Raw genomic sequence first — 12275 nt, forward strand, 5'->3', positions numbered from 1 at the left:
AAAAGCACTGTAATTGGTCCCAAATTTGGGCCTTTTAAAAACCTTTTTCTTAGGAAAATCAACAACTCCTAGTGAATCAGATTGAATTGAAACAAAGCCATGAACTTCGTGTTTCATAGCTTTACTAATATGTTTTATTTAATATGTACTATCAAATTTACTTATTTAAAGTCTACAGTTTGGTGTTTGTACCATATTCACAGAATTGTGTAAATATCACTACTTTCTAATTTTAGAACATTTTCAACATCTGAAAAAAAAGAAACCTTTACCCATTTGCAGTCAGTTCCCATTTCCTTTCAAACCCTCCAGCCCCTGGCAGCCAGTATTCTGTGTTCTGACTCTACGGATTTGCCTCTTGTGGACATTTCATATATGTGGTCTTTTGTGTCTGGCATATTTCACTTAGCATATGTTTTCAAATTCATGCATGTTATGGCATATATCCATACTACATTCCTTTTTATAGCTGAATAGTAGTCCATCGTATGATGAGTGTACCACATTTTGTTTATTCGTTTATCCATTGATGGACATTTAGGTTGTTTTGACTTTTTGGTTATTGTGAATAAAGCTACTGTGAATGTTGTATATGGATTTTTGGGTGGACATAGTTTCATTTCTCTTGTGTTATATAACTAGGGGATTTCTGGGTAATATACATGTGTTTTTAAAAGTCCATTGATTTTTTTTTTCAAGTTTTTATTTAAATTCCAGTTAGTTAACTTACAGTGTAATGGTAGTTCCAGGAGTAGAGTAGAATTTAGTGATTCATCACTTAAATATAGCACCCAATGCTCATCACAAATGCCCTCCTTAACACCTATCACCCATTTAGCCTATCACCCTTCCCATCTTCCCTCTAGCAACCCTCAGTTAAGAGTTTCTTGGGGTGCCTGGGTGGCTCAGTCATGACCTGACCTTCCACTCAGGTCATGATCCTGGAGTCCAGGGATTGAGCCCTGCATTGGGCTTCCTCCTCACTCGGGAGTCTGTTCATCCATCTCCCTCTGCCCTGCTCATATGCTCTCTCTCAAATAAATAAATGAATAATTTAAAAATAAATAAATAAATGAATGAATAATAAAATAATTCTGTAGTTTCCCATTAAAAAAAAAATTTCTTGGGGCGCCTGGGTGGCTCAGTCAGTTAAGCATCTGCCTTCAGCTAAGGTCATGATCGCAGGATCCTAGGATCAAGCCCCGCATTCTCCCTTTCCCCTTGTTCCTCCCCACTGCTCATGCTCTCTCTGTCAAGGAAAAAAAAATTTTCGTATGGTTTGTCTCTCTCTCTTTTACCCCTGTGTTCGTCAGTTTTGTTTCTTAATTCCACATTTGAGTGAGATCATATGGTATTCATCTTTCTGACTTACTTTGCTTAGCATTATACTCTGTAGCTTCATCTATGTTGTTGCAAATGGCAAGATTCCATTCTTGATGGTTGAGTAATATCCCATTGTATATATATGCCACATCTTCTTTATCCATTCATCAGTCGATGGACATTTGGGCTCCTTCCATAATTTGGCTATTGTTGATAGTACTGCTATAAGCATCGGGGTACATGTACCCCTTCAAGTCTGTATATTTGTATCTTTTGGGTAAATACCAGTAGTGCTGGATTGTAGGGTAGTTTTACTGATTTATTTATTTTAATGAAATGCAACAGTACTTTAGTTATTTCAGTGCTGCAGCTCAGTTGATCTGTGCCACCCACAACAGACCTATTTTTCTTTGAAGATTACCTGACATTTTTTTGTTAATGTTACTGTTTTTTAGTAGGCTTATTTTTATAAGTTCTTTGTATATTTTGGATACTAACCTTTATCAAAAAAATCCATTGATATGTATCATTAGTTTTTTAAAAATTCTACTTCCAACTTTTTTTTAAAAATTCAAACTTAGGAGATGGGAGAATAATTCAATGAAAAGTCATGTACCCTTTTCCTAGAGTCACACATACTTAGTGTTACTACCTTTGAAGATTTACTTATTTTTGGAGAGAGAGAGAGAGCACATAGTAGGGAGAGGGAGGGGAAGAATCTCATGCATACTGAGCATGGAGCCTAACACGGGGCTTGATCTCATGACTCTGAGATCATGACTTGAGCTGAAACCAAGTTGGACACCCAACCCACTGAGCAACCCAGGCATCCTAATGTTGGTACCTTTGTACATGTTTTCTCTGTATTTACTTTTTTCTGCTGATCTATTTGAAAGTTGCAGACTCATGATGCATTACAGAAAGTATTTAAACACGTGTCTCCTAAGAACAAAGACATGTTTCTATAAAAATGTATTGGTATAGTTATTATACACAAATTTAATTTTAATGCAATATCTAATTTGTAGTCAGATATTTTTGGTTGTCCCTATAATGTCCTTTGTGGTTTTGTTCCTTCTCTATTGAGGATTTGATCAAGGATCATGTTTGCATCATGTTTGTCATTTTTCTTTAGCCCATAATTTTCCTACCTTTCTTTTCTTTATTGTCATTCAGGTTAGTTATTTTGTAGACTCTCTTAGGATGTGGATTTGTCTGATTGTTTTCTCATGATCAGTTTCTGGTTAATTTTTAGCAAGAGTACTTACTGCACGGTGGTGATGTGTCCTCAGTCTGTGACCTCAGGAATTACAGAATGTCTGTGTCCTTTATTGGTAATAGTAAATTTGGTTACTCAGGTAGTGCCCTCCAATTTCCCCATTGTTAGGTACTTTGATCAATATATTTTAAAAATCAAAATCTGTATCCTGTGACTTGATACTTGTATTTGAGCATTTGTAGTGTTCAGAAAATGGTGTCCTACACCAAGAGGAGATATATGCTTTAGTGGGAAGAATGATTTTAAAACCTGTAGATATACTAAAGAGTTGCAAAGTAAATGTGAACATGTAAAAACTGGGTTATTGAGGAATGAGTTCTAAGGCACACAGATGCCTGTAGTGCACCTAGTGGTGCCAGACTTTCCTTTGTCTTAAAATTGTATTTTAGTCCCTGTACAGTTAACGTATAGTATTGTATTCGTTGTAGGTGTACAATACAGTGATCATTAAGTCTGTACATCACCGAGTGCTCGTCACAACAGGTGCCCTCCCTAATCCCCATCACCTATTTCACCCCCCCCCCACCCCCCCCGTAACCATCAGTGTTTGTCTCTATAGTTGAGAGTCTGTTTTTTGGTTTGTTCCTTTTTTTTTTTCCTTTGTTTTGTTTCTTAAATTCCACATATAACTGAAATCATATGGTATTTGTCTTTTTCTGACTTACTTTACAAGATTTTCCTATTTTTTAAAAAAAGAACCAGAAATCCATATACTTTTTTAAAGATTTATTTATTTATTTTGAGAGAGGGAGAGAGTGTGTTTGTGCTTGTGGGAAAGAGCGGAGGGCAAAGGGAGAGATTCTTCAGACTCCCCACTGAGTGGGAGCCTGACACAGGACTCAATCCCATGATCCATGAGATCATGACTTGAACCAAAGCCAAGAATTGGACACTTAACCTGACTGAGCTGCCCAGGTGCCCCAGAAATCCATATTTTTGAGTGAAATCCTGCTTTACAAAACAAGACCCCAAGACATTTTGGACTACTAGTTTGTGCTCTCTTTTCTAAAGGGAAGCTGGAGTGTTTGATACAGTGTGAGATCAGCCATAAAAGGATTAGTTTTAAGCAGGACTATTGTAAGATTAAGGACTATGGTGCAGAAGGAAGGGGTATGTGGAAAACTTGGGAAGAGAGGGAGCAAATCATCTGTGGGAATAGATTTTCTTAGAGAAAGCAGAGGTGAACTTACTAACAAGGAGATACTTTCAGAAAGATGTTAAAATATGTCTGATAATGAGGGGATAGTGAAAACTGCTGTTTATGAAGAAAGGGAACAGTGCAATCAGATGACCTGTTTGGAAAGTAAGAATGTGGCATATATTTTGTAGTACTCTTCCATGTAATTCTAAGTCTTCAAATTAATACCTTTTTCATTGTGTTCTTGTACCGTCTATTGTACTTTGATTTGTTCTTCTCACTGACTTGGTTTATAACAAAAATTCTTTACTCTCCACCAGCTTCGGGCACTGTACTCAATGTACCTCCGAAAAACAAAAAGTTTGAATAAATTGCTCTATCACCTGTTCAGGCTTATGCCAGAAAATCCAACTTATGCAGAGACCGCTGTTGAGCTCTCAAATAAGGACCCTAAAACATTCTTTACGGAAGAGCTCCAGTTGAGTATTAGAGGTCAGTAAGATGTGTGTTTGTGTTCTTTCTGGGAGACTAGGTCTAGTTTAGGTTGTATTTATTATGCTGTACTCTTCAGAGTTTGGAGAATAACCCCAAACATGTGTCCGGGCTATGAGAAGGTTGAAGTGCATGATTTTCCATGTTCTTCTAAATAGGACATACAGCTAAATGTTCTTCTAAATAGGACATACAGCTAAATCTTGAGAGTAAGGGTAAGAAATCTATACATTTTTGAAGCTTTGTTTGTTGAGACTATTATCATTTGTTCTGGAAGCAAATATTTGTTAGGTGATAATGTTTTGTAGGCCTATAAATAAGTAGTCTTCAGTTGGGAAAACAAAGATGAGTAGAATTTATTTCCTTCACTTCAGGAGCTCAAATTTTAGCTCAGGGGATAGACATGCATGCATCTAGTTGTACTCTAGTGTTTTAAGTGGCTTCCTTAGAATTGAAATTTCTTAAATGTCCTGGAGATGTGAGGAGGGTACTATGTCTTGTGAGTACTGAGGTAGATATTCTAGGATTTTTGTATAGCACATCCGTAGGGTCTGGGGCAAGTATAGGGACCAAACGCCTTTTCATAATTTATAAGAAGACAATCTTTAAATTTTTCCTTTTTTTTTTTTTAAGTTAATTTATTTATAATCTCTATACCCAATGTGGGACTCAAACTCATGACCTGGAGATTGTGAGTCACATGCTTCACCGACTGAGCCAGACAGGCAGCCCTAAATTTTTCTTCCTTTTTATTTAACTTTTTTCCCTACTCCCTGGGATTGGAGTTGTCCTTTTTAAAATATGTATGTTCCCCTTTTTTGTGATCTAGCTTGTGAAACATAGAGTGCTATGTCTAGGCAGATTTTTCAGTGTCATTTGGGATCTTCATTCTTTTCACTTCTTTTTGCCATTCCAGTGATTCATTTTGAATGTGTGAGAGAAAGTGGATATTCTAGAGTTCTGGCTTCTTCAATATATTTGTTTTTTTGAGCTCTATCTCTAGTGTTAAGGAATTAAAAATGATTTTCTGGTCTGTTATTCTATGTAAGAAATACATGTTACTAACTAAGAATTTGTTTTTTCCTCAGAAACATCAACTCTTCCCTACCATATCCCACACTTGGCTTGTTCAGTCTATCATATGACATTAAAAGACTTGCCTGCCATGGTTAGGCTGTGGTGGAATAGTAGTGAGAAGCGTGTTTTCAATATCGTAGATAGATTTACAAGCAAGTATGTCAGCAATGTTCTTTCCTTTCAAGAAATTTCTTCCGTGCAGACAAGTACCCAACTATTTAATGGCATGACGGTTAGTATTATATTGAATTTTTTCCAGGAAAGTTGTTTGAATACTGGTTATGTCTATCATTTGTAGTGATTATCATCACAATATTAACCACTGGTTCAGAATTTACAGAAGTTGTCTACTTTATTTTCTGATTCTTGGGTATCAAGTCTCAGTGTATAGATTGAAACAATGTTATAATTTCATTTATCCCCATCAAAGTTTTTGGACATTCATTAATTCATTCAGAATATATATTGGAATACCTGTAGATTCCAGGCACTGTGTGTCAGTCACTTGGGAAATGAATAGTTTAGGGGTCAAATTCCTACTGTGTAATAAATATACAACCTAATAAAGGGAAAAGAGTGATACCAATTTGTTTTTTGCATTGGAAACTGGAAAGTGGCACATTAAGAAGAAGAGTGCTCTGCAATCAGCGTGGGAAAGATTCATCTGACTGAGGGGGTTAGATGCACCTTTATGGAGGATGATTACTTTGAAGTGGGCAGGATTGTGTTTTAGGGACAGTGAGGAGAAAGGTGTTGAATATAGAGAAAACAGTATGGCAAAAGCAAAAAGCTTGGAGATGAGAGTTTAATTTCTATGATTGCCCTAAGAAATGATGAATAAGCCATCACTCATACAGAGCAGGATTCGTGAAGGTAAATAGAGAATCAGTTGCTTCCATGATGAATTAGGGCCATGTTGGGAAAGGCTTCAAATGATTATCTAAAATATTTGGTCCTATCTGGCCACTGGTAATCTTCCTTTGAGGCAAGTGACACTGTCAGTGTTATAATTGGTAAAATTGCTCTGACTGCAATATATAGTATAGGCTGTTGGCATGGAGCTTTGGTTCAAATACACAGTCAGGGGAGACGCACTGGTGTAGACATTGTGAATAATAAGGAGGGTCTGAGTGAGGCAGTATCAGTGGGAATGTTCCATAAAAGGAGAGGTATGTTAAAAATTTTGTGGTGATTTATCCAAACTTGTAGCTAGTTAATATCTGGGAGGAGGTAGAAGGAAAAATTTAAGATGATGCTATGGTTTTTAGCTTGGAAATAGGACAGTCAGAAGAGTGCACGGGTCAAACATGATAATTTGTGTTTTATGTTGTTTGCAACACTAGTATGAAAACTATGAATCTAACAGTCGATAGTTGGCTTTAGAGCTCAAGAGAATTCTGTGGCAGAGAAAGACTTAGGGGACTTCCAGACATAAATGATATTTGATACACTGGGTATGGAAGAAAAGCAGTAATTAAGAACTCATTCTGTCCTGGTCTGTTTAAAACTTATGCGACAAGCCTAATATCATAAAACATATTTTTTATGAGCAGGATTTCTTTTGAAACTAACTTTGAATTTCATAAGAATCACTATAAAATGTCAGGTATATAATCCTGTGTATTAAATATCTCTTGTCCAGTAAACCAACATGTTTACCTCTGTCTTTGAGTGAAGACTGACTGTTAATAGTCAACCTATCAAGATGTGTTTTGAATGAAAGGAAAGAAATTTGCAAAAAGTATTACCTTTCCTATGTTGCAGGTTAAAGCTCGAGCTACTACCAGAGAAGTGATGGCTACTTACACTATTGAGGACATAGTTATTGAACTTATAATACAGCTGCCTTCCAATTACCCCTTGGGTTCAATAACCGTGGAGAGTGGGAAGAGAGTAGGTGTAGCTGTTCAGCAGTGGCGGAACTGGATGCTGCAGTTAAGCACTTACCTCACCCATCAGGTAAGTTTCTGTGTGTACATTCGGCTTTCCAGATAGTCCTACCGACCTCCTCTTTGAAAGGGCAGTAAGACTTAAAATATATCACTTCTGACTGAGGTTGAAAGAGATACTATATTTCCTTGGGTCAACATGGATGTATGCCTGAATGACCTGAACCTACCTACTGAGCTGTTTTCCTTTTTAAAGTTCTGCATTTCTTTCTTTTCTTTTTTTTTTTTTTTTTTGGTTTTTGAGAGGAGTTGACTTTACTCCACTGGCACTATGGATGACCAGAACTATACATGGTGTTAAAGAAATTGTTTGAGAGGGAATCTTTTTGTAAGATACTGGATCAATGAATATCTTTGGAGCTACTTTTAGTCTAACATTTCAACTCTCCTTTTGTGATTAGAGAAATCCCAGTACTCTCAAAGATCTTTGACTTTTAAACATACTGTAGTTGTTTGCACGTTGAAACTATAAAACTTGATGTATTGGTGCAAAACCTTTCTTTCAGGTCTTTCTTTAGTGGAGAAAAATTGTATCTGATTTCTAAAACTTGGCAGGTCATTTTAAAAACCAACATTCAGAAAACTTAGGAGATGTAAATATAGCCAGGCAGATTCTCTCTTTCTAAATTAAAATTTAGGGGCACCGGAGTGGCTCAGTTGGTTAAGCGTCTGCCTTCAGCTCAAGTCATGATCTCAGGATCCTGGGATCGAGCCCCATGTCATTGGGCTAACTCTCTCTCTTGTGCTCACTCTCCCTCTCTCTATCTCAAATAAATAAAATATTTTTAAAATTAATTAGTTAATTAAAATTCAACTTTAAAGTTTATGAAATTAAATAAAAATCACTTTGGTCTTCAGAGTATATTTACTCTATTTTTTCCTTTTTGTTAACAGAATGGAAGTATTATGGAAGGCCTAGCTTTATGGAAAAATAATGTAGACAAACGTTTTGAGGGTGTTGAAGATTGCATGATATGTTTCTCAGTCATTCATGGTTTCAACTATTCTCTTCCCAAAAAAGCCTGTAGAACATGCAAGAAAAAGTTCCATTCAGCCTGCTTGGTAAGCCCAAAGAGAAATTAACTTATTTATATTTTATGTATATTTATATGTATGATATCTAGAAAAGAAAGTGATGTTAAACTCGTAATTGTAGTTAATAAGAGGCATATTAAAAGGATTTTTCAAAATCTGTAAAAAATAATTATTAATTTACGGATACTGGTAGCATCAAAGCACTTTAATAAATGGATGTTTTTATTATAGCTCTCTCATACAGTAGATGGTCCTGTAAGATCTAGACCATAAAGGAGACTGAAGAAACTAGGGGCCATCTGGCCTTAGAGCTCTTTACTCTTTTTAAACATTATATTGAAAAGAAAGCTGCCCAGTATACAGTCGCTTCATAAGAAGGTCTTCCTGAAATGTCTTAGTGGTTGGGTGGTGTGGGAGCCTAGGGAGAAAGAGTCGTACTGTAGCCTTTGGAAGTAATACTGAGTTGTGTTGATTTTGGAGATGATGGGGGAAGCTAAAATTTTGGTATTCTCCCTTTTCCACTTAATCATTGTTAAGCTTACCTTGGATGTATATGTAAAATGACAGCTTTAAAAGGTTCTTTTAACATTTAAAAAAAAATTTTTTTTCCCAGTACAAATGGTTTACGTCTAGCAACAAATCCACTTGTCCACTCTGTCGTGAGACCTTTTTCTGAAATTTTTTCCTTCCATTGGAAGTGATCCCTGAAGAAAATCAAACAAGGACTGTGGATCTGGATCCATCTTAAAGTGTTGATGGGAGGAGGCCAGTGAGCATTACTTTTAAAGAGGACCTTCTCTGGAAAATTATTTTGGTTAATGTAATGATCCTAAAATCAGGTTTACTTATCTTTAGATTGCTTTGTAAATGTTTGGAAACCTTTTCTTTTACATAAGAATATTACATATTTGAGAGGAAATATTTATATTAATAGTTTAATCTTTTTGTATATTTAAAAATAAATATGGAAATACCCTAAATTACAGAATTGGAATTTGTGAAAGCACTGTACAACTATATTACACTAAAAAGCCCATTAAGTTTGTTGACCTATGTTCTAGAAGAGTCCAAGTGAGGCAAATGAATTGAAAGGGTTGATTTATATCTACAGATATTTTAAGATTTATTTATTAGTTATTACAACAAAATTAATTAGTATTCTGATATTTGTAGATTATTTTAATGATAAAAATGAGGCTAAGCTATTAATATAGCTTATCATAAGCTATTTGAAGCATGCTCTGAAATCCTATATAAAAGAGTGTAAACTGAAATTTAAGGTGTCTCCATTAATCAAAGGTTATGAAATTCAGAAAATTAAATTCATGGCACTGACCTTTTGCTGTGGAAAAATTTCCGTTCGTTAGTGAAATTTGAATTGCAGTCTTGTCAGTGAGCTTATTACTCCGTTTGAGTGAGTCTCTAGAGGGTATGAGGTTGAGAGAAACAGAATTAGATTATTTCATTCATGAAGCAGAGTGGTAGTTATCCCTCTATTGAGAGGGAAGAAATAAGTATTTCTGAAACTTAAGTCTGGTGGAAAAAACAAAAATTTTAAAATGTTGTAGGAGGCTTTCAATTTTATAAGCAAATTTTGCTATTCTTACTGGCCAAAGTTACACTAAATTAGAGATTTGGGGGAGCTTATTTTTTCCAGCCTTCAGAAGTACAAGTTAATAATTTTAGTACTAAGTAAAATTCAGTATAATGGGCTGAAGTGGAATAGGTGAATACGTTCCGTTTGCCACAGCACTGTTACCCTTAAAAAATTGTGCCCAAGTTATAAAAAGTATGGAAGTTTGGAACTTGGAATAATTTTATTGCAGTCTTCCATTACATGGGAAATATTAACATATCTGATAGCAAGTTTACTTGAAAGATCAGCTGATCATCTCTGTTGCAAATGTTTAATTGGCAAAAAGAAGTCATGTTAAATAAAATCACTGCTTACCATCACCTGGGTAAAATGGTTATTATTGAAATAGGATGAATGTGGTCAGAGTATCATAGTTGAGAGTGAAGTATTATGTGTGAATTATAGATCTCTTGAGTTGAACATGTAGATGCAGTGTCCTACCCAGTTTTGTCTGTCTCTTGGATTTTTCTCCCTAATGTTTATTATCTTATAGCCTTGAGACTCAAGGAGTCAGTGAGAACAGATAGCAAAATTCTACTACCTCTTCTTAACCCCTTTCTTAAAATATTCTCTGTGTCTCTCTCTGACATAGTAATCCCAAAGGATTGTGTTACTCCTCTGTGAAAATTGCACACTTTTCCTTTAAAAATGGTTTTATAATAAGACCTTGTTTATAACTTTTCCAATATTGGTACATCTTGGTTTCTGACCCAAACCTCAAGTAGAACAGAAAAGGGAATAAAGGAGCATTGTTTTTCCATGTTAGCATCTAGGGCATCAGGTTCTTGGTGAAACACTATAATTCAGTGGAATACCTACTCTTCATACTTAGGACTCTTAATAGATTTCTTTGAGACTTGTAAATATAAGTGTAAAGCTTGTTACTGTTTATATGCTTAAGAAAAAGCTTTCCAGAATAAGACTGAAATTCAGAATATCATTGATTAAAGTTTTATTTATATAGCTTTAACAACTGCAGAGCATCCCTTAAAATTTTAGCATAAGGACATTAACAATTGCATGAGATTCAAAGCCCGTTAGCAAAATTATTAATTTAAAATCCTAATGTAAATTGCAAATTTTAGAATTTATTTTTAACTCTTATTTATCACATGTTCTAATGTATGTACATAAGTTTCTGTGGCTTAAATGATGTTATTATTTGATAAGTTTTTGTGGTGTGGATGATTGTTATTATTTGATTGTTATACCATATGTGCCCATTAAGATTCTTTTTAATTATAAAATATTTCAAATATACAGAGTAATAATAACAATAATATAAATGCCCTTGTACTCCTCACAAACTATTTTGCCATATTTGCTTCTGATTTTTAAAGAAATAAAATCTTCCTCTTTTGTACTTCTCCCTGATGCCATCTCCTCTTTCCCTCCCTAGAGCCAACCTACTGTTCTGAAGTCGGTGTAACTCTTCCCTATTTAAGATTTTATATTTTATCATGTGTTTCTATCCATAAATAATATATAGCAGTTTAAAAAATTTTTATTTGCAATAGCCTATTGTATGTAATCTTTTGTGACTTACTTTTTCACTCAACATAACTGCTGTTTAGTATATTAGTTTACTTGCCAGTTCATTTCAATTATTATTTTTTGTTATTTTGGGCAGTGCTGCAAGTGTACATCTTTGATAACATTTTCTTATGCAGATCTCCTAGATATTTTGGACATTTGCCCCCAAATGGATTTTTGGGTAGTTGATATGTATAGTCTGTGATTTTAGACCTTGTCAAGTTGCTCTCCAAAGTGGTGTGCAAGTTTGGCCTGCCAACAGTAAGGTAAGAGAGTTCTGGTTTTCTTGCCTCATCACCAATATTTAGTCTTCTCAGATTTTTAAGTCTTTCTAGTAAGAGCTGTGAGATAATAGCTTTTTGTTTTAATTCATATATCCTTGGCTAAAAAGAACATTAGCTTTATTTCATATACTTACTGGTCATTGTGAATTTATTATCTATATGCCTACTTTTCTCTGTTACGTGGTTGCTTTTAGTTTGTGGGTTGACTTTAATGTGGTTTGTGGCTGTCTTTAATTATATAGAATTTTGCAGATAAATTTAGTCAAATTTATCATCATTTTCCTTTATGGTTGAGCCCTTTTTGTGTTAGGTTTTAAAAATTTATTACTTTCCTGGAGTCTGAAAAATTCTAGAAATCTAAAAAAATTTTCAAAAGTTATAAATTTCAAAATATGCCTGATTCACCCAAAATCAAATTTTGTGATTGTTTTAAGGTAGAAATCCTACCCTATATTGATAGCCAGTTCTCATAACATCTTTTATTAAACAATACTGCCCATTCCTCATTAACTTTATAGTGGCTCCTCTC

General features: G+C 34.9%; 1 protein-coding gene across 1 annotated transcript in view; it reads left to right on the top strand.

Annotated features, from left to right (window-relative positions):
- Positions 1-10248, top strand: part of LTN1 (listerin E3 ubiquitin protein ligase 1) — a 67626-nt gene extending 57378 nt beyond the window's left edge. The window contains exons 26-30 of the mRNA XM_080804933.1: positions 4061-4232; positions 5321-5541; positions 7074-7268; positions 8153-8320; positions 8907-10248. Of these exons, the coding sequence (XP_080661059.1) occupies positions 4061-4232; positions 5321-5541; positions 7074-7268; positions 8153-8320; positions 8907-8969 (819 nt within the window). The 3' untranslated portion in view covers positions 8970-10248. The remainder of the gene's footprint in view (positions 1-4060; positions 4233-5320; positions 5542-7073; positions 7269-8152; positions 8321-8906) is intronic.
- The last annotated feature ends 2027 nt before the right edge of the window (positions 10249-12275 follow it).

Source organism: Martes martes (assembly GCF_963455335.1).
Source record: "Martes martes genome assembly, chromosome: 1".
NCBI classification, from domain to species: domain Eukaryota; kingdom Metazoa; phylum Chordata; class Mammalia; order Carnivora; family Mustelidae; genus Martes; species Martes martes.